This window comes from Calliopsis andreniformis, chromosome 3 (assembly GCF_051401765.1).
Source record: "Calliopsis andreniformis isolate RMS-2024a chromosome 3, iyCalAndr_principal, whole genome shotgun sequence".
In the NCBI taxonomy this organism is placed as follows: Eukaryota; Metazoa; Arthropoda; class Insecta; order Hymenoptera; family Andrenidae; genus Calliopsis; species Calliopsis andreniformis.
The window spans coordinates 6,386,811-6,410,275 of record NC_135064.1 but is presented as its reverse complement, the minus strand read 5'-3'; the positions used below and the strand labels follow the sequence as shown (position 1 = coordinate 6,410,275).

At 37.7% G+C, this 23,465-nt stretch overlaps 2 protein-coding genes across 6 annotated transcripts in view; one reads left to right on the top strand and one right to left on the bottom strand.

Moving 5' to 3' along the window:
• Nucleotides 1-368: 368 nt before the first annotated feature.
• Nucleotides 369-4,551, bottom strand: Cog7 (conserved oligomeric Golgi complex subunit 7). The gene is made up of 11 exons (XM_076375340.1): nt 4,137-4,551; nt 3,870-3,959; nt 3,202-3,387; nt 2,995-3,126; nt 2,743-2,926; nt 2,470-2,663; nt 1,900-2,391; nt 1,713-1,833; nt 1,374-1,547; nt 841-1,299; nt 369-744 (listed from the first exon to the last, which is right to left on the bottom strand). Exons 1-11 carry the CDS (start codon nt 4,137-4,139, stop codon nt 572-574), a joined length of 2,208 nt encoding a protein of 735 aa, XP_076231455.1. The 5' UTR covers nt 4,140-4,551; the 3' UTR covers nt 369-571.
• Nucleotides 3,808-23,465, top strand: part of LOC143177446 (uncharacterized) — a 167,574-nt gene continuing 147,916 nt past the window's right edge. For 2 of the 5 annotated variants that reach the window (XM_076375345.1, XM_076375343.1), the window contains exon 1: nt 10,214-10,753. The gene's annotated coding sequence lies outside the window, so the exon portion shown is untranslated. Of the gene's footprint in view, nt 3,979-4,560; nt 5,173-5,324; nt 6,135-10,213; nt 10,758-23,465 lie in introns of those variants that run through there. The other 3 variants (XM_076375342.1, XM_076375341.1, XM_076375344.1) reach the window with 3 other exon arrangements.

The following is a 23,465-nucleotide window of genomic DNA, read 5'->3' as shown; positions in this document are numbered from 1 at the left end:
CATTATTAATTTCATGTTAGTTACAAATATATGCACAAAATGATTAATCTTACCTTTTCAGATCTATAAATAATGCAATGAACATACTTATAGATGCGATACTGCAACACTGACAATCAAATGGATAAAATAATATTACTTACTTAACGAAAAATACACTTCCTGCCTTTAAAATAAGTTGAATGCAATAAGAGATTGCATTTTTTTATATGACAAGAAGATGAGTATTGCATTATATATTTTCATAAAATCATAGAATATTTTTTTACAAGAACAAAAAGTACAAAACTTAGTCTTAATACCCCTCAACTGGGTTGCTAGATGTAACTAGTAAGGAGTTTAAAAGCAATACAATTTCTAAATTTGTAAAAATATATATATATATATTTTATATCATTATAATAATATTATACATAAGAAATATCACGACATTTGTTTAATTTCGTTAATTTTCTATACAAAAAGTTTAATAAAGTGATAAGCTTTAAATACGTGATTGTTAGTTACTATAACAAATATTTATTGTACATTTATACAATTTTCATCCTGGCTTTTTATCAATTCACTTTGATTAACCAGAAGATGTTATATTTCGCATCTGTCTAACAGCAGCCACAACCCTAGCATTACATCCAGAACTGCCATTTTGATAATCTTCTGGTGGTAGTCTCAATAAAAGAGACATATGTTGTAGATTTTCTGATAAAGATAAGCCAAGTTCCTCTAACACATTACCAAGGTAATCTGTGTGGTAGCATATATGTATAAAAAAATTAAGAAAATACTTTTTATATCTCTATGAATAATATAGTATTTTAATAACTAAATATATCCACGTACCTATGTCAGTAGCAAGCTGTCTGCATGCGGCAGGACTTAATTGACAAATGGACAGAGTCTGATCCAGAAACATTTGACACGTTCCTTTAGCAACAATATCTAATAAGATACCAGTAAATCCAGATTCAGTTGAACCTTGCGCATATTGTGCATCAGCTGCTTTTAATGCTTGGGTAAGACTTGGATTTTCTCTGAGTAAAAATGGTTCTAAATGCTGTGGCAATGTCATTAAATACTGTCCAACTTGTGTTATATATTCTTGAGGTGCAAAACTGTAATCAGGCAAATCTGCACTTAAATGGGTCATTTTATTCGCTTCTATTGACCAGGCAGGTGCTTTTTGTACTAGTAATAACTGAGTAAAAATAGGTGCAAAAATCACTTCATATGTTGCATGATGTAAATCTGAGCAAAGTTTGTGGATGGATTTTATTATTGAATCAAGAATAGTTTTTTCCTCTGAAAAAGAAATTTGTATTTAACATATTTTATAAAAAATAATTGTATTCTCCAACAGAAGTTTATTCTATTACCTTTCTGAAAAAATACCACTAGATTTTCTAGTTCGGTTTGGCTTGATGTATTTAACAATAATTTTTTGCATTGATTAAAGACGCTGCTTGTTGTACTTTGCAGTTTATTGTTAGTCTCAGTTATATCGATTACTAAGGACTTTTCAAATTGCTGAACTTGTCCCAAAAGGTCACCTAAAGCAATTAACATGTTAGAAGAAGTGTTATAAATTTTACTAACAAGAACGTATAAGATGTATTGGGTTGTTCGGAAAGTAATTTCGTTTCTCCCAAGAGTGTCGTTAGTTATAATTTTAACGAAATTACTTTCCGAACAACCCAATACATGTTACATAGTACCTATAGTTTGCATTAAAGTGAGACACATTTGAAATAAATTCCAGTCCTCGTGTTTTACTTTTTTCCGTTCTAACTGCCATATCGCTGCTTGATACTTTTCGAGATATTTGTTGAAATAATTCTATAGAAAAAAATGTGTTATTACATGTATTCTATAAGATAAATTGTTCCTCAAACAATTACATACATTTAGAGATTTTAATAGACCAGGGTATCCACAACCATCTGTAAATAGTTTGCATCTTTTATTGGCTTCATTTGCATTCTCCATTACTCTTGAAATACTGAGAGAAAGGACATTAATTGCTTCTCTTAAATCATCTTGCGAAAAATTCATAGACTGAAGTTGATGTTCCAATTGTGCAGTTTCATAAACATTATATTTTGTGACGTATGGAACATAAGGTGTATATATTGCTTGAGCTAACAATAGCAATTTCTGATTCTGTAATTTTCCATGCGTTGATGCTTCAATTGCCCCATTAAGATTTACTGCAAAGTGTCTCGTAATTTGTTTAAGTTCAAGTAATAAAGACAATTGCATAGCATTTGAATGTTGCTTCAAAATGGCTTCTATACATTCTGGAATGCTTGGATCCAAACTTCTTAAAAGATCAGCATACACTTCAATTAGAATATCAATTGAAGTATTTGGGAATACTTGATTACACCATTTTACCTTTACAAAAATTGTATCTCCTTAGTAAAATATTTCTGTTAAATATTAAAAAAACATATTTACGAGTCAATCAGCTACCTGATCGTGCCAATTAGACAGTAACTTGTCATAGTATGTGTGTAACCAATACGTAACATTTTCATCCTGTGCTAACTCAATAGTTCTACGCCATTCTTGTCCTAATGACACTTTTAAACAATTATGGTAGTACTTCAAAAGCTGTGGTAGACGTTCCATTTTGTTAAAAATATCCACGTAAACTTTAGATTGTTCTAAACGCATTATAATGTAAGGATTAGAGTACATTCTATAAAATGACCAAGTATATTTTGTAAGTCATATAAAGTTTACCTAAATTTGCAGCAGTAAAGGCTTGAACTAATTTTGGACTAGCCATTGCTTCTAATCGGTTTTTTAAGCCTTCTAGTTGTAATTTTTTGTCCTCATAGTCAACAACATTCACAAGCATTCCCAATGACTTTTGCATACTGAACAATTTATTTGCAATAGCTTCTATATCTCCTGACTCAAATACCTAAAATATTGAAAACAATTTATAAAAACAATTTACACAAGTTCCCCTTCTTTTAGTACATTTTATACCTCCTCAACATCATTAGCTAGTACACTCCAATTATCAGCCTCGTGCAAACCTTGTTTGGCAGTTTGCAAATCTGTTTTTATTTTGTCTATTTTCTCTAATGTAGCCATTGACAGTGCAGTGTCTTTTTCAACCTGCTTAATAAAGTTATTTGCTATTAAAGATGTAATCATAAAAATATTTGTTCACAAAGTAATTAAAAATGGGACCTTTTCTATTTCTTGTTTAACAGCAACCATTTTCTCTCTTAGAGCTAAAGCTTCTTGTTGTAGCAATTGCGTGTCTCTCAAAACCCTTGGCAAGCTCGAGAGAACAGACTGACTAGTTTCCTCTAGAGCACCGTTTACTTGTTGCACATACAATTGCAACTTCATTACCAAGGATGAAACAAATGCCTAGTGCATAATACTTATACTGAATTTTATCATAGAAATAGAGTAGAATAAAAACAGAGTAGATGTACATATAATAATAGAAAGAAAATATATTACTCCAATGTGCTATATCGTCTATACTTTGAAATTCATTTGCTAATTATAGATCAAATTTTTGAAAACATAAACGAATACTTTTGAGAAGTATTTGTTATTACTTAAATATAATAATATATCGCGTTCGCTTGATTGTTTTCGTGCAAAACGCATCGACTAATAGATTTTCAAACTACATTTCATTATTTGACGGTTTATTATCATCCCTGATATGATATGAGAAAAAAATATCTTCGAAAAAGGCAGCCGACGTCAATGACCGAGGTGCAATGGAAGTCGTCAGTTTAGCGACTGACTGTACCAGTGCAGCTGAAATTCAAAACTCTGGCGAGAAATGGGAAGAGTATCGGCGCGATCGGGACCATCGCAAACGGTACACGACTTACATCTTTATTCTCTTGTGCCTCAGCAGACTTGAATGTTTTGTTAATCCAATCTTTCACATCAAAAGTTTCTTCTGAAAATGCGGACACATCCTGCAAGCGTCGATTTAAGGTTAGAAACGATCCGATCCCATTATCAAAGAATGTTCTTATTCTTACGAAACAACAATATTCTCAAAATTTTATCAAGAAATTTCGCGTATTATTAGGACCTATTTCAACGTATTCAAACTTATAGAAACTAAAGATATGAAAGTTCCGCGATCTTACCATGGTTAAATTCAATATCGCAACGAATATTTTAATTATTATTCGAAGGTGTTAAATAAATTGTGTTTTGCGGATAGTTCTTTGAAGTCAGGAAAATTCGTCGCGAGATCAGCTCGAAAACTATTTTCGGTAGGTTCTGTTGCTTTTTCTTTACCGCCGCATAGCGCAGAAGTGCTTCACCGCGGGTTCGTACACTTTGCTGCACTTTGCGTGCGCTTGGTGACGCCAGGACCCGGAAAGACGCGTTCTTATCGCACACCGGACTCCGATAAATTCAACCGTACGTAACGTTTTACGTTGCATCCATGTCGACCGAGTTTTTTCATACGTCCTCGGAAATTAGTGTTCTCGACGAAAGGGTGGATCGATCGCGCGACTGTCCACCCAGCATCTATCCCTCGGTAACAGTTTGGCTTTGTACTAGGTTAGTGTATTGCGTCCGCACGGTCGTAAAATAAAGACAGAACCGCGAAGTAACTTGAACGAGTTCAGTGCGCAGCACAGTTGACGTGTGTGGATCGATTAAGGACGATTGACGGGCAGAGGAATGAAAACTGACGAATGTAAGACCAGTGGGTACGGTATTGGCGATAGTGTGATAAGCAGACGTTCTGTATCTCGGATTCCAGACCGAGGATTCTGCGGCGAAAAAGCTATTCTGGAAGTCGACCTTTCACCCCCCTCGCGATCATCGGCTCTGTTTTCTCGCAACACAGTCCACGTCCCTGGATTCTGACGAACTGCCTACCAAGAGGCAGTAAATTGAAGAGGAAAAGGGAGAGAAAATGGAGAACAGCATGTTATCGGCCGCTTCCGGGCCCTTTGTTGCACGCCACGCCCCCGAAACTGCGTTTGCGCGTGACGATTTGCGCAACAGTTGGAAGCTGGAATTTCGCCTCCACAAAATTGCCTCGGTCGCGACGAAAATAAGGCGAGCTAGCTGAGCGAGAACGCGACGCCTGTACTTTGCCCTTTTCCTCGCGAACATTGAACGCGGGTCGAGCAAGGCTGCATTACCTCCCAGCTTCTCTCACGCGTACGTTTCGTTTTCTTCTGTCCATCTTACCATGTCTGCGTTAAATGCATCGTACATATTATTTAAAAATCATTCACTTTTAGTTCCACCATGCTTCCGTTCTCCATTTGACTCGGAGGTGTCATTGAGTTATGTTTCCTTTTTTGTTATAGATTTGCTAAGGGATTTCGAGGTCTTTTTACGTTTCAAACACGCTCGACGGGAAGATTATTCTTTCGTGAAAAGTTGGACTTTATTATGGACGACAATCAGACTCAATCAGCAGAGCATATTAAAAGCGTATGCATTTAATGTCGCGCATAAAGTGCGTCGATCGGAAGTCCAATTTTGTAATCTCGCCGTGCATACGAATGCGCGTTGGCGACGAATCGCCCTTCAATTCGACCAGACTTTGGAACGTTTCAAAAGCGATTTCATTTACCTTCGTTCGAACAAAAGGAACACTGTTATTTTATTATAAATGCGTTAGATCTTTTTGTTTGTATTAATGTTAAAAAATTGCTATCGTTTCATATCCTGACAAAAGTACAATTCAGTATTTATTATCGTATTTATTATTGGTTTAATAATTTTGCCACGATACGGGATCGAAACTGAGAATTTTAATTTTTTATTTAAACATTCTATTAAACTTACATTCACAAAATGAAACGATGGTTCAATTCCTAGTAGTAGATTATGATAATTATTGAAAGTATCGGTATTTTTGCAAAGTGGCAAAATTATGGAATCATTCTCCTCATACGAAGAGACCATTTTACCTGGTCCCGGGACGACCTTGCGATCCAAGAGCTCGTAGGAAGGGCAAGAGGTGTTCTCAACCTTGAGGACAACACCGGCCAATCCCAAGCCTTTGATTACTCTCAGAGGCCACGGGATTGGCTAAATGTTCTTCACGATATCAACTACTTCCGAGCACTTCCGGCTGGGACGGCAGACCGATTTCCCAGAAAATAAACTCGGTGAGTTCAGAGAGCAGGTAATGTTGATTTTCTTCCGTCTTTTCTTCTCAATTCCTGCAAAGCACTAGTCTCTCCCTAATGCACAAAGCGGCGCGGAAAGATTGCCAAGCGGTTGTCAATGTGCGATAACGAGCCAGTCGATAACCATTGCAACCCTCTTCCCCCTTCCTATACGAAGATGTGATTCGAGCCCCCAAATGATTCGTTTGGCTCTGATTACGCATTCTTCGACCCCGCTAACAAATAACGCAACTAAACTGTATCCAGTGGCTGTGTAGCACAGGGAACGTCTGTAGTCTTTATTGGTAGTAATGCACACGGTGGTCGGTTAGAAGAACGCAACGAAAGAAATTCCACTGCGACGATTGGCCTGAAACGTTTCCTCCCCGTGATACACAGTCGAGCTTCGAGGCATTTTTTGCTATCAAACTTTGGTGTGGTGCTCGATATTACCCTCTGGCTGCGATATGTTACATTGGACCAGCCGATCGTTCGCTCTGGTTTTCAAAGCACGCTACGCTTCCACCGTTTCCTTTTTAAACTTCCACCATGGCAACGGTGCGCTGAGCCGACGAACCCTCAGACAATTACTCATAAGATTCAGGGCGAGTATTTGTGCCTAGGGTAAAGGACTCCCTAATGCACGAATTTCATAAACGGCACCTCCCGCATAACGCCGTTTCATCACAAAGTATTATATATGTCAGTAGCGATGGTAGTTTTCACGATCACGCATTTAGACAATATTGCAGTCCAATCGATTTGCCCCTCTCCGCACCCTTCCCATTCTACTGGATTAAAAATTATTTAGAAATTCTGGGTATAAACGTACTCTGGCTGTGGAATATGTAAACTTCTCCAAATTTTGAGAATTCAAAAAACTTTTTTAAAATATAATAGCTTCGGCTGACGTTCATGCGAAATAAATATTGAAGGATGAAAATGGTTTTCCTTCGATATCGTTTACGAGTGCTGGTCCGGGAAATCTGTAGCGCGTCTCTACTTAAATATTGTATCTACAAGGTGGGTGGGAAGTCGCTTCCTACTATTAAACTGTTATATTTTCTAACATATAAAAAATAGCATCCTATATTTTTTTATTCTTAGCTTATTGTTTGCTATTAGGCTTTTTTTAGCAAAGTAGGAAAACTGTAGAATCCTTGAGAAATATACGTTTATCAATTTATCTTGAAATAAATATTTATCTACCAGTTAGATAATTTTTATCTTTTTGTTTCACTTAAATCAAGTTTAATCTGTGCAGCCTTAGAAAAATCGTAAGGTAAGGGGTTAAGGCTACATACAACTTGTTGTGATTCTCATTTTTCACGTATCTTTTTAAACGGGCAAGTCCATTTGAAAGATAAGAGGAAAAATAAAGAATGTCATAAAATAAATTTTAAATATTTCAATCCGCCAGTAAAAAAGCAATTCAATTGTAATTTTGTATTGTTGATAACGTAATCTTAATCATTAAATTAATTTTAATTTATTTTATTGAAATAAATTTTATTCAAAACTAATCACTAGAAATGAACACTTCATGTGTTTTCTCTTTATCTGTCATGTGCTAAACTGTTTTTAACTTTTAAACACACGGTGTTTCCAGAGGTAATGAAATGTTTTTATTTTAAAAGTTAAGAATTGGCAGGATATCGAAGATAGCCTAATAAATTTATTTTTTAAATTCATAAATATTTATTATAGAAATGAGCCAAGGAAAAGGTGAATCATAATAAGCCTTAAAATATTAATGAAGTGCTGTTTTGTATATTTTAGGAAATGTTACATTTTAAAAATAAAAAGTGACTTCCTTCTCACCGTGTATGTAGCTTATTATCGGCGTCAATTTTTTTCTTTCTTTTATTTTTCAGAATTTGCTGCGGGAATTTCCGCGATAGGAATAGAAATAATCCTTTCCTCTTTCAAAGTAGCAGAGTACGCTCTATTTGACTACAATACAAATTGCAGGTTATAAAAGTGCTTAGTTATAGTTACCTTTTTGGGGTTCGCATATGAAACTCTTCAATTCTAATAGATGTTTCTGTTCTAGACATTGAATTTCAAAAATTAAAAGAAATAAAACGATTCGAAAAATTTTAATATCTAAATATTGGAATATTTGAAAATTTTGAAATGAGTAATCATTGATGCTTAAAAACAAAAAAAACACATGCAGTGGGAATTTTTCACGTTAATTATAACCTGGATTGCAAATCGTTCCTATAAACAAGCACTTTTATGGTAAATTTTCGGAGTTTCAAAAATCATGAATGATCATTCTACCAAAAAATGTGTTATATTTCTACATAAAACGATAAATATTAAAATAATATCGAAATAAATACTTTTTTGACTAGCTTTTTAACGAAGCGCAGTCGTGCATCGATTCATCTCGAGGTCTGCGCGAGAATGAAATTATTCAACCGGTAACGGGGCAGAGACTGTACCAAGTCCGTACTACGTTTCTGAGAAAATAAACTCTCCCGCGCTTCTTGGCCGCCTGTGGCCTCGCGCACTCGCGCACCCACTTACTTCCTCCGTGAATTCTCTTCCCCGAACGATCAAGTTGATTCGAGTAGCCAGCGCTTCCCCCTTGGGGCTTTCGTAAGGGAACGAGGATCGGCGACGACGCGATTCGCGTTTCAGAAAAAGTGGTGGAGACGCTGAGAAAAAATGCAAAAAGAAGCGGGTGGCGAACGGGATATCGAATTTTTTTGCGACCCCTCCTTCCGCTTCGCGCCTATATTGATTTTTAGAAATTCCTCCCGAGACAGACGAACGAGAAACGGGTCGTTGAAGGAGAGCAAGTACAGAGAGAACAAAGAGTTTAGTAAAGAAATGCGTGCCAGCGGAGCTGTTAGGACGATGCGACGCCGTTTTACGAAACCTTCCAACGGGCAACGTCCGATATAAATGCCAGTCGCAATTAACTTGGAGTTATCAAATCGAGGAACGATCGCGCGTTCCGCGTCCTCTTGACTTCAGAATTCTCCTCCGTCCGTTTGAACGTCTTTTGTGTTTTCTGTAAAGTGAGGCTGCGAAGACCTATTGCGTAATTGGTAGATATTCTCCTGTTTTTCATGAGACTTGTCTAATGTTTCATCTCGTTCCGCGTATGCATACTTCTGCTTTGATCTATCTATCGCGTCGCCTTGAACGCTACTTTAAAACGTTGGTTAACATAGGTTAGCTTACGAAGTACATTATCTTTCAATTTTCCCTTCAAAAATATGATCGCAAGCAATTTCAATCGGAGGCTCCCACCTACGCGCAATTGTCTAATATCTCAGCACATTATCAGCTTTCGAATTGGTACGTAATCGATTGTGCCTTTGGGGATCTCTGACAACCGGTTTGAGAACCTCTGGCTCGCATAATGCATCGTGCGATTTCCGTGCAGGATCGAGCATTTCGTACAACAATAGAAGAGCAAATCGTAAACGGTAGACCAGTTTATTTTCCGCAGGAACAATAGCCTGATATCTCCGGAAAAAAAAAAAAGACAAAACGCAAGAACATTCCATTCGGTCGCATTAAAGTAATCCGTTTAAGCATTCCGTCGAACGAAACGCAAAAAACAACCGTTAGGGGGCGCTGTGCGCGAATTGAAAAGTATTCGTACGAATGTTTATGGCATTTGTTTCTAACAGCGGGAAAATTCCCACCCACGTTAGACACAATGCGAGACGGCCCTGCTCATAGTCGAAAGCAATCGAAGGTAGTCGAAGTCATCCGAGAACATTGGAAAATAGTGGGACGATTCCCCTCCTTCGCTTCTGCCCCCACCATTTCCCAATCCTCCCTTCCTTCGCGCCCGTTGGCGTTCTCTCTCTCTCACTCTCCCTCTCTTCCCCCCTTCCTTGTCTCTCTCTCACGATGCTCTCCGTTTCTCTCGTTCCCGTTGGCGGGTCCCCTCAGTCGCTTCCTTCTCCCTCTCTGTCTCGCCACGGCACGCTGTCTCCCTCCCTCCCGTCTTCCATCTTCGTTGACCTCTGTCTCTCTTTCTTGCTCGTTCGGCTCGTTCTTAACGTCAAACCACTTAGGGCCGCAGACCTCGGCAGTCAGTCGATCTTTCCTAGCAGCAGCATTCCGGCATTTTCCACCTGATCGCGTGCGGGCGATCCGGTAAACGCCATTTTGCTTGCGGTGTCACGTCTTTCGGTTTCTCTCGCGTGTTAGAGCGACGGGCATCGTCGTGCGCGTGAAGGGAAAAAAAAAGACGCGTTCGTATGTGCCGCGCACCATCCACGCCCCGTGGAGTGCCCCTGCGTCCGCCGAAAACACAACAAACGAAGACGACGCACTTTGTGCACGCGCGCGCGCGCGCGTTTTTGTTGTGGTGTGCTGTGCCGGTGGTTCCGACTCGGGACGACTCCCTCCGTCGTCGTCGCCGTCGTGCAGGGGCTCGTCGTGAGCGGAGGTGACGGACACGCCGGGGAGAGAGAGAAAAAGAGCCGTGGTGTTGTTTCGCCCGTGGTCGCCGTCAGAGACCCGCACGGGACGGAGTGCGTGACTCCGCGCGTGGTGTGTTCCTCGCACGCTTTCCTCGCGCACCAAAGAGAGAAGCACGTTCGGGACCACGCAGGGGAGAAACGGCGTGTGCGAGACGAGAGAACGTGAGTACGAGCCCGAATTACGTTACATGCGAGCAGTTTCACCCGACTGTCTTCCCCGTCCGTCGCGCACGTTCGAACGTTAGATCTTGTTTTTTTCTGCCTGCATGGCATCGTCTGCCATGTTCAACCGGCGTCTCTTCCTCTCTCTCCCGCCGCCTCTATCTCTCTCTGTCTCCCTTTCTCACACTGTCTCTCTGTCTCTCTCTCGCTCGCGCGCGCCTTCCCTCCCTACCAGCGTCTCATTTTCTCCCGCCCGCGTTACCCCTCTCCATCCGTGCTTGTCACGTTTGTAAGCGCGCTCTTTCCCACCCCTCGTCGCTCGACAGGAGCGTCGACACGAATTTTCCGATCGCGAATTTTAAATGATAACACGGACACACACGCGCGCCCCCGATCACGATGCAGCGCCGCTGTCTGTGCGACGACGAGGACGCCGCCTGTCAAGCGACCTCTTGCCTTTTCATTGACGCTGGCCAACCCGCGTGTATTGCGCTCTTCGCGTAATAATTCGAGTCTCTGCGAGAGCATCGTCGCTAGAGACAGGGAGAGGGAGGGACGAGACACTGAGTTGGGCGAGACGCGAGTGAAAACGAAACAGAGGCGGTTCTACGCGAATGTGCGCGAAGGTGATTTCTTTATTTTGTTCCTGCGGTCCTCTTTTTTATTTGCCGCCCTTCGGGGTAGGCGCGTGTGCGCGCACGTTCTCGCCACCGAACATAACCTTAAACGCTGGGAGATCCTGGGCACTGGCCGATTCGCGTGCACCGAGACGCAGAGGCGTGGTTCTTGACACTCGAGCCTCGCCGAGTCTCGCACAGCACGTGCACCGCGTGCGATGCTCGCGGATAGCGCAACAAAGTGTAACGAAGCCGAGGCGATTGGAGCTCTGTTTGTTTTCTGCTGCCTATGTATATTCGTGAAAGCGGCGCGCGGCGCGGGAGGGGGCAGAGGGATAAACGCGGTCGATTCGCGAGGTGGATTCGTAACAGTTCCGTGGGAAGCGACGCGTTTGAAGATTGTTTTGCTTGAAACGTGAATTGCGTCTTTTTGGTTGTGAAATTTTTGAATTGGAATGATTTCGAAATGACTCATCGTTACAAATCAGATTAACGAAGGAGCTTTCCATGAATCGGCGTCGCGCAGTAAACTGGGAACGATAGTTAGACGCCTCAGTGCTTATCTGCGCGCGGAAATTTTTCGTTTCTGAGAAAACTTAGAACCAGTTTCTCTGGTTCTCTGTGCTCGACCCATTCGTTATAGTTTCTGTGAATGATTCAATGTCACGTGGTACGTGAATTGTCGGATTTGCTTCTTTGTGAAATGCATTGAGACTTACGTATGTATGTATGTACATGTGAAAACTAGTATTTTTGCGTGCGCAGCGCTTATCGGTGCATACCATGCCACGTGATCGACTTAAAAAAATTGATATCAGTGTGAAAACGAGACTTTCTATCGCCTCGTTCTTTGCTTGTTTTCTTCGTTGATCGTATTTAGAGGCAATGAAAAAACAGGGAATGTCGCAAAACAGTTTTATTGAGGAAATCGATTTTTAATGCTTCGGAATAGCACTAAAGAAACGGTTTAATGAATTTTATTGCAGTGCTCGTAACGTGAAGTTTTAACTAATTAGGCATTTCTAAAATATAAAATGAAACATTACGAAATATACCACAAATTTAAATATACGTGTTAGTATATGCATACTAAATATAGTAACTGGTACGTTAGGATTATAAGATGCTGGGGTTTTAATAGAAAAGATGATTCGTAATAGGGTGCAGAAACTTCACTATTTTACGATATATTGATTTTCTTCTATTAGCCGTATAAAATATAGTAAAATATAAAATATATTAAAATATCGAATAATCCGATTGTAGTTACGATATTCATCCACGTCATAACAACGTGCGATGTCCTCCATATTTTTCTTTTATTTTCTCGACGTGAGGATTTTCAGAATTTCATATTGCGTAATTTTCAAATATTTAAACATTCTAATATTGAAATATTCAAATATTGCATTAACATTTTCTAATATTCACCTATTAAAATTTTCCAGTCTTTTTATTTCTTTCAATTTCCGGAGATTAAGTCCCTGAAGAAAATCACGTATCTCTTATACTGTCCAACTATGGAGAAAGGCACTCGCTACAGAAAAATGTGAAATTGGTGTTTTTGCATCTTTGGATGATTTTGAACATTTTATGTCTTGTTTTAGTGCAAACTAGCAGTAAAATATTTTTAATAGATACTACTTTTCTCCATAGTTGGCCAGCAGAGGGGTACAGTAATTTTGCCTGCAGAGCTGAAGAACGTAACTAATAGGCATTTCCTGTTTCTCCCTTACCTTTCATTCTAGGAAATTAATATTATTATTTTCTTTGAATTATACATTCGCGTAGCGCGCCATAAATCGCGATTGAACCTTGATCGAAAATTATGAAATTCCATTGTGCGGAGAGCGCGCTTTTCACGCATCTCTCTCCTCTCTTTCTCTGTCCCAGGAAGGAGCCGAGTGTTATCTCCCTCGACAGCGTTATATCGCGTCAGTGGTTCCGTTGACGATGCGTCATCGCGAATTATTAAAGTGTTCGAAAAAAGAGCGCGACCATGTTTGACGTCATCGCAGACCACCTGCCTTCTACGCAATTTTCTCTAACACGTGGAACGGGTGTCGTTAGTCGTTGATCGTCATCGCAGTAATTTATGTACGTCTGCCCCGCAGCGCGGCGGCGATGGGTTTTTCCAAAAATAAAATACGACCGAACTAACCGATCGGCCGAACGTGTTCGTGGTACATTGGAAAACTACCGATTGACATCACGCGCGAGCGCGAGACCACGCTTTTTTAGAAACGTTTTCGGGACAGGGCTGCAGAAAATGTCGGCGTTTTTCCTTGCCTCATGAATTTTCATGGATCCCCCATTTTCTTCGCGAAAAATAAAGTGAGCCAAGCGTCGAGGGGGGAGAAGAGGCGATTCCGCGATCGTTCTGGACTCCAGAGTCGATTACGCAATCTCGGCGTCGCCAGCGTCGGGCCTGAAATTTTCCGAATGAAAATACGAGCCATCGTCGTTGCCTCTCGCGTTTGGGATATCAAATGCCCTCTTGCGAATCTGGGGTCCCCTGATTTCGTCTATTCGCTGCGCCTTGTTAGGTGCGATTTACGCTAAGGACCAACAGTTTGGGATCATTTGCTGAATCCTGTTGGAGTTATACTGTACGACCGAATATTTTCGATTTGAAGTTGGTGTTGTTAGGGGCAATGAACGCGAGCAATATTTTGACATAGGATCTGGCTGTGATAATGTTTTTCTTTGTTTTGCCAATTACAAGCAATAAAGATGGTATATGATCGTAACGAGATCGTGCGTCAAAATATCACTCGTGTGCATCAGGCTTTAATAATAATGGCTGTGCTCTTTTCATATTGAACTGGAGAAATTAATACAATTATTTATTTTTACGCAAATTGCGTGGTTAATATTTTTACTACATTTAGGCTTGAGAAAAATATCTAAAGCATACAATAGGGTAACAGTACCAATTACTGTTTGGGCACCGACTACTGTGCCCCGTATTTTATTTTCACTTGTGACAGAACATAGCACTATGAAACTGAAAAATATTTACTTTTTGCATACATTCGAACCTTTAAGTTACATATTCGAATTCGAAACATGACATATTTACACTTCCAAAACACTAAAAACACAATAATTGTAGAGTAATTGGCATACAGTATTTGCTTCGTGCATTTTTACGTGTGACGGTAATTAATGCATGAACTTCTTTTTACATTTTAATTAACATTTAAAGCGTTTTTAATATTTTAATTGCGGAAAAATTCCTCTTAGTGGAAAAAATATTGAAATACGATTTAAATACTTTGGAAAGTAATACCGTAAAACTCGGAAAGTTAATTTTAATAACACAGTAATTGGTACATCTACCCTATTTTGTTTTGTATGTTTTGTATGAAGAAATTAAGTTTTTATTCATATAAATATGAAGAGTAAACTCCATTTGTTTATATTATTATAAGATAAAAATTATTATTATCAGATATCTATTGAAAAAATATAAATCAAAGTCGGCCCATCAGACATACATATATGACGTTGATATTGAATATGTTGACAGGGCCATTTTGATTTTCTTTACTTCCTAAACGATTCCATACTTTTGGCTGGTGATACCGAATATTCATGATTTCTCGATATAGGCTCATGGCTCGTTGATCACAAGCTTATAGGGAATGATACGTTTTTGAGCTTAACTCGTGTTCAGCAGGTAAAATACCTTGTGTCTTAACAAAAATGCATCGCCAGTTGGATTTGTTGCAGATTTCTGACGAACGCTGGACCAGTCGGTTATCTTACTAGCGATACATTTGTATCAAAGCGCAAAGCATTTATTAATTCTTATATAAAGCTTTTTTTTTTATCAAAGATGACTGCTATATATATATACTATATATGAAGTTGACGTATATGTACATAAATGCGCAAAACTAGTTGGCTTTGAATTATTAGATATATCAAATATGGGAATGAGACTATAACGAGGGAATATGCATATATGTAGGTACTATATTTACGAACTAAGACACGAGTACTGTGACTTTAGGTTGCTTCGAGTATTTGTAGTTTGTATAATATTTTTATTTTTTTATAACAACGCGTCCTTCCCATTTTTTTCTTTTCGTCAGCTGGTATCGCTTGTTGTCTAGATTTAACTTGGTAATTGGGAGATTTTTGGACTGAGAATATTGCCCGTGTATTTAAAATTGTAGATTTAGACATAACTAAAGATTGAATAATTTTTTTTGTTTATACTAAATTATTTCTACTATCTTGCTTGTAAACTTTAGAACTATATTTTCTGTTTTGTGTTAACATTAGCAATCTTTTTGAATGTCGTAATTTAACTTGAACTTTTCTCTCTTGGCACTTTGTAGGTGGTATTTCAATTGGAGATTTCAGTAAAGGGTGAATTATGAATAAAAGATACCTATTAACATTTAAGAACATTTAATATAAACTGTGTTTCAAGTACATTTTGAAATTTTCGGGATTAACAATACTGTGTGATAATTAAAATATTTTCAACGATATTACAGAAACATTCACTATTTGTATTACGAAAGAATACATATTTACATCAGTTAAACTTTTGTTATGACTTACTTTATAGTGTAATTTGCTTCGTAATTACCTACTAAATAGATTGCAATCATGAATGCATTTACGGGAAATAACGCCTACAAAAAAGTACAAAATGCACATACTATGCGACAATCCAATAATAATATAAAATACAAGTTATAGCATTTAAATAAATTTCTATTTTAATTCTACTGCTTTCACTGTTTCTACAAAAATATGAATTTACGTAAACGTCGTTAACTTAGTTATCACATAGAATTTTCTTTACATATCAATGCTCGAATGCCACGTTACAAAAATTTCTCAATCTCAACTCAAAATACAGAATAACGAAATCTTTTCCGGTGCTCTTAACATAAAACGCATATTTCCTCCAATCTTCAAGAATTTTCACATGACAAGTGAACTCGTCCTTCCGGTTACCAGGTCAAGTTATTAAAAGATCGGTATTCACGCTCGCGACTCTCTGGCTCGATATTAAAGAATAACACCTATTTACATTCGACTCGCTTCGTTGCATCGGCCCTCGGCGAAATTGCATCACCTACGACCTACGCTCCTTATCGCCATTTTTCTGCTCAGCAGTTCCTTCGTTGATCCCCGTTAACCCTTCAAGTACAGTAAACATTAAACACTCTCCTGTCTCATCGGCTGGAGCTGATTTTTCGTGAACAGACCTCAACATTTTTTGTATACTCAAAATTTCAATACTATCGTAAAAGTCAGGCTCCATATGTTGTATGCACTGGAGTTTCTTCAAAAACCGCCAACTTCCACACATAGGGGATGGTTGTCGAATTTAGACCACGAAAATATTTTTTACTGTAGGCTGGTAATAAAGTATTTTTAATATTTAAGACATAAAGGAAAAAGTGTTACTACTTGTGTCTTCAAGATAATGTAAATAACTTTTTACAAAATTGAATATAAAAAGTTAAACGAGTAGGTTTTTATAATTGTGACATCAGACAACTCAAAACAACCGGTTTCCTATATAGATCTTTGGTTTCCTAAATTGGATCATTGGATTAAAGTGTAAAAATGACTAAGTTTCCTTAACAGCAAATTTACGAAACATATTACATAGATGTCATCATACCTAATTTACAAAATCTTGTAGTAAGAGTCATCAATCTAAGCAATAATATTTTTTAATTTCGTACCTCCTCCTATACAGGGTGTAGGAATCCAAGTACAGTTTTTGGACTTTGTCATGTTTCCTTTCTTGATTTTTTTACATAGGGTACAAAACTATCTAGAATGTGTTTTTTCCTTCTAAAATGATTTTGTTTTTGTAACATTCTTCCATTGCCTATGCCTATATTGAATTGGTCCAATGCAAGGAACTACCGTGAAGGATCCAGTTGCTGATCAAAACCCAATTCCTGATCAGTTTAGTATTTAAATACTACATGAAATTTATTTTCATACGAATTTGTTCAAGCATATTAGTAAATAAATGTTACCTATTTTGATATTTATACGTGTTTACACATACATCTATTACAGAATAGACACGTAGATTTATATGAATAACAAAAAATTGTTTGTATATAGTTAATTTTTTCGTGACTACATTAGGACAACCATGCTTCTTATTCTTAAGTGATCAGGAACTGGGTTCTTGACAGTACTTTTGGTCCAATGTAGTCACCTTGACCAAATAATTGAAAATATTTTACCTAACTTTAATTTTAAATAATTTCCATAATTATAACTGAAAGTCATGCTACTGACTTTAGAAAAACTAGACAGTTTACAGTTAGAGACTAAAATATTAGATTTTCAGTCGTTAAAATAGACTGTGTTCGTTTACTTAAACATTAAGCGGTGCTGTATGATAGTAATTATCGCATTAGCTAGCTTAGTATGCAAGCAGCACATATTGCCTGCAATACGGCACAAATTGTTTATACATTCCAGGATGCACTGCTAGTCTAACCTAGGCGCTGGTCCAAATTCGACAACTTTTCCCTAGGTATACAGTTTCAGTCCTGCATAGTCTACTTTCCACAAACATTTTGCACTGGTGTGTGTGTCTTCTGACGAATGAGGTAAACAAAACCTAGGATATATGAAACTCTGCGTATAGGCTAAAAAATGATCTATCACGTATGGACTCCGGCTGGTGGGTAAAAATTTGAGGTCCATACGACATATGGATGCCATACTATGCAGAGCTGATAACTTTGCACCCGAGACACATTTTGACATAGTAGTAATTTTCTGTATACATATAGGGTATACGTCGATTCAATTAGTAGTTACGACTAGTTTGGCCAGTAACACGCTACGTCTGAAAGTGGGTGTGAAATCACGTGGTACTATTTACTGTAATCGTGAGAAGACCGTAGGGGAGAATTTGATACGTCACATTTTCATAATTTTATAGAAAATCGATTTCAAAGTTTGGAACGTTCTAAATTAATCTTATATTTATGAAACTATTTTAATATTTGATTTTTAGTTTATACAGGTTATACATTTGGTTATACATTTATTAATGACATTGAAAATTTGACGCCGCAACTTGTAGTAGGGACTGCAGTAATCTTTTATTCAAACAACTTCTATGGAAAAATAAAGTTACTACTTAAAATAACATACTTTATTTTTAAAATGTTAAATAAAAACAGGAAAAATTATGTAACTAAAGTTGAAAGACGATATTAAGCAGCTGAAATGAAATAGTGACATTAATAATGCGAAAATAATAATAATAAAGTTTAGTATTATTACTATTGCTTATATAGTAAGATTCTTTTTGTATTAAAGTTTCTCGAAAAAGTCTTCAGGTGCTGGGCTGCAAAACACTTTCGAATCTTGTAAACCTTCAAACTTCTACTTCAACATAAAAATTTCTCGTGGGCTTATGTGTTATTCACCTATTTCTTACGGACTTGTCAACTTATATCAGTATATACGTTTTAAAAGAATGCTTATATCTCAATCGATCAAGAATTCTCCTCTGTCGCCATGGATAATTAAAATCCTCCATCTTAGCCACCAAATGACATCAAAATCAAAAAATCAGAAAAAACGGACTTACCAAGATCTTCCCCTGGAGTCCTCCTACAGATCCACATTTTTTCCAGAGAGATGCAACCTTACCAAATCTGTACAGTACGCAAAGGATTAATATTAAGCCACGGAAATGCGCGAAAAATCGCGTCGAAAACAATGTGGCTCCCAGCGAGAGGCACGCGGCGCGAAACGTGTCCCGGAGGTAAAAAAAAAAAAGAAAAAAGAAAAACAAACATCGGCGCTGTGGTAATCGGCAACGACAACGACAACAACCTGCAAAAATGACGATAATCGTGTCCCAACGATCGGGCGGGATCGATCCTTCGGGGAGCCCGTGCAAAACAAGTTGGCGGCGGTCGATTGAGAAAAAATACGAGGATGTCGAGCACTCACGCAGCCATGCGGTTCCGGAGCACGCCGCGGCGCGCGGCGTCACGGTGCGAACGACCTCTGCGCCGCCCGCGCCCGCCCGCCGCTCGCCGTCTGCCCGCACAAAAGGCGACGCTGCGCTAACGACGCCTCTATCTCGGATCTTGTGGAAATTCGGCGGCGACCGTTACACAACGGCACCCACGCCGAAAAGTGACGTGCGTGCGCGCACGTGAAACGGCCTTGCGGGACGCGGCGGCACGCACGCGAGATCGGCACGCGAAATCGTTCCCTGAACTCTATTTCCCGCGGCGAATAACAGCGCGCTTATTTATCGCGGGGGCTTCTTTTCAGGAGGCGAAACGGCGAGCGCTGCACGGGCGGCGGGGACGCCAGGCTGGTGGGAGATTCGAGTCAATATCGAAGATAACCGTGCGAACGTCTTGACTCGCCTCGGCTCCGTTCAATCGTCTTTTTCCGAGGCTCCTTGAAAAATGCCCTCTCTTCCCTTCTCGCGCGTTCCTCGGGCGCCGCGCGGAATTTCTATGAAGCGGAACCGCGACTCGAGCGAAGCGGGGATCTTTTTTTCGCGGTGCATTGAGTCGCGTCGAGTCCTCTTGGCTATTAGCGACTCTAGGGTATTTTGGTAGTCTATTTTTTTTTTTATGGAATTTTAATTTATTTGGTCAAAGGGCACGGCTTGTTTCGTATGAAAGGGGGAAAAAGGAGCACGCTGTTTCGCTCGTTAACAAAAATTATATACGGTAAAAAGTTATTACAGGGAAGGAGGTTAACTAAAACTTGAAACGGATCTGGTGCGGCAGATGTGCATATTTTGCCGAAACTGAATGAAATAAAGTAAAATAGAATACATGATGCTAATAAAATAAAATACGATAAAATAAACTGTATACCTGGACGAAACAGATTAGTAACTAAATAAGCATAATAATAACAATATGATCACATACGTACCTGAAAGACTAGGCTAGACGTAATAGTAATAATAATGAAAGAATTTTAATTTTCTAGATATTAATTTGGATTGTTTTAGAAAGATGATATAAGGTTTTCTCTACAAATATCCGTGAAAATTGTCTTTTAGTAGAGGTTTAATTTTTAAGGAATTTCGATAGTTATACTTCGGCCAGTAGAATAATAGGAAAAGGTTGCCAAATTTGAATCACTAAAACATTTTTTTACTGTAGTCTGGTAATAAAGTATTTTTAATATTTAAGAGACAGTGGAAAAAAATGTGACTACTTATACCTTCAGAATTCTTTTCTTTTCTTTTTCTTTTTTTTTGCCTTTTAAAATAATATTGCTTTTGTAACATTCTATCATTGCCTATATTGATCTGATCCAATGCAAACAACTACTTTTGGTCCAATCTAAGCAATTTGACCAAATAATTGGAAATATTTGATCTAACTTTGATTTTAGATAAAAATTTAAAAATGGATACAGTAATTTGTAGCTTAACTTTAGAACGGTGAAACTTTGTTTTCAGCTGTGTATCTACTTCTGTAAGTAAAATCCAATAATGACAAATACATTCGTCAAACGCAGAGTAAATACACTTACTGTGAATTTGAATTAATTATAATAAAATGGCGAGACCGAATACAAACGGTATTTTATTTCTTTATGTGACGACTATATTCGTCGTTATCGTAAAAGTGGTCGTTCCTTTATGACGTGTATACTCGTCAAACACCATTAAAGGGTTAATAGATGTACTTTCTGTACATACAGTAATTGAAAGTCATACTATTCCTCTGAAAAAACTGGAGAGCTTACAGTGGGATGCTGAAATATTAGATTATCAGTTGTTAAAACAGACTGCATTTGTTTGCTTAACCATGAAGTGGCGCTGTAGGATAGTGATTATCGCATTAACTAATTTAATATATAGGCAACACGTACTGCCTGTCATGAGGTGCAAATTGTTTATATATTACAAGATACACTGCTGGTCTATTTTAGGCGCCGGTTCAAATTCGGCAACTTTTCCTTCTGTATGTGTTTCATTGTAATTCTTGAGTTACTGTCGGAACAAATAGGAGCTGGTTTCTTAGATAACATGTACACATGGGTGATTTTTTTAACTGTTTCTGATTCTGGAAATTGTTTGTTCTTCGACTCGAGTGAAGCACGCAAGAATTATTATTCGAAGCGTGCTACTATAGAAAGCGACATTGAAAATACAGTCGAAATTCGAATGAACGATTTCTTGAGTGTTCTGGATACAATTACTCTTTGTAGTGTATGTAAAAAATTTTGCAAAATTGCATTAATAACTTTGTTTCGGAGTATCTGTTTCAAGGCTACTGAATTCAAATTTTCAAAGGAAAGTTATAGAAACTATACTTGTAATTATTTTGCGATAGAGTAATGAAAGTCAGTATTCTGCTGAGAAAATTGTACTTTTAACGATATACATGGAATAATAAAAAGCAGTTTGAGATTTACATTTATGGTTTGAAGCTTACAGAAAAAATGATATGTATTAAAGTAGATATTTAAAATATTTATTTGAGGGAATGAATATAAAACATTTTTATATCATAGTAAGAATGCTTTATACAGAGTAAACACTTTCTTTTGATTCATTAATTGCACGAGAACATGAGTTTTTACATGCTTCGCTCGGAAATCGTTCTCCCACTCCTTTTGTTTTCTCAATGTAAATACAATTTTTATAATAAGTGTGTCAAAAAGGCCTAATTCTTATTATATTTAGATACCTAAATTATATGTTATGTCAGTGTTAAGGTTTTTTTACATAATGGCGAGGGTCTCGTAAAATAAGCCAATTTTCATTTATTTATGTAAAAAACTTTTCCGGGGTCATGAGAAACCTCAGTGTGCCATTCCAAGGTTAATACAATGACTCACTCAGTTAGAAACAACATTCATACATTTGAAATGAAAAATTATACAGTACTTCCAGTTGATAATGAATAATCATTATAATCACTTGCAGTTTTGCTGGTATCTTCTTTTGAATTCGCATGCAGTCGAATAAAGTTCTTCGTTTTCATATCCGATTTTAAAATGTATTAAAAATGTACATAATGTGTATAGGTGATGGAATATAATGAGAATTATACTCTTAAGTTATGACTACAATAGCATTCTTATAGATATGTATAAAAAATGCTTATATGAAGGTAGAACCTCAATTAAGTGAGATCTCAATTATTCGCAGTTTTTTTTATGTAAAGTTAGAGCTACTCGGCTGTAATTATGTGGATTTATAGTAGAACATCGATTAAGACTTCAACTGTGATTTAATAATAGTCTACTAAAGGTACAATAAAATTGGCCATCATGAGGGTACTTCAGGTTTGAGTCTCATATTAAGCAAATTAAAAAGTTACATAATACTAATACTATAAGAATTGCAACCAGCTACAGCTTCGAAAATTTTTTTCAGCTGAGGTTCTGAGGTATTAAAAAAAATGAATAAATAATAAGAAAAATTCAACGAAAGTACTATGAGGAAGTAAGCAGTTGTACATATGTATAGTAGCGAGCATAAGTGATATCTGATTTGAAATTTTTTCTACATAAAAAACGCTTACATTGCTATTAATCATTGTAAACTACGCAACAAGATAAGAAAAATACAAACATATGTTGCTAAGTAATCATTTGCTTTAGTTGACCACTTCGTAAGTGGTCGTATACATATTTTACAACAGCATGGCTATTTAGCTTATGAGTACTAACTGAATCTATTTTAACAATTTCAAAATTGCATATTTTGGTCAAGTTTTAGGAATTCTGTCTTACTGTGTGTTCGTAGTATTGTTGGAAACAACAAGCATATCATCATTGCCACTGACGCGAGATAATTAACTCTGTCATGTTTCTGTTATCATTTTTCTTCATTGTCTGCACGCGGTAATTCATGAAATTATTTTATGCGTGTTGCTTAAATGCTAAATAGTAACATAATCTATGATTGGTTTCACGCCTTATTGGTCGAATCACAGTGCTTCTGAGTTAGTGTACTTTTGGTCGGCTGCATTTACGATGCGAATTGCAAATACAATTGGCGAAGTGTGAATAACGATGAAGAAAACGCGATTATGAGTTTAAAATAGATGTTACTTTGATTGATTCTGCATTTCTTGAGG

Bases quoted from the DNA above. Each gene is read 5' to 3' on its own strand.
- Cog7 (XM_076375340.1), bottom strand. The intron at 2,392-2,469 runs GTAGCTGATTGA...ATTTTTGTAAAG, and splicing joins TGTCTAATTGGCACGATCAG to GTAAAATGGTGTAATCAAGT. The intron at 745-840 runs GTACGTGGATAT...GCTACCACACAG, and splicing joins ACAGCTTGCTACTGACATAG to ATTACCTTGGTAATGTGTTA.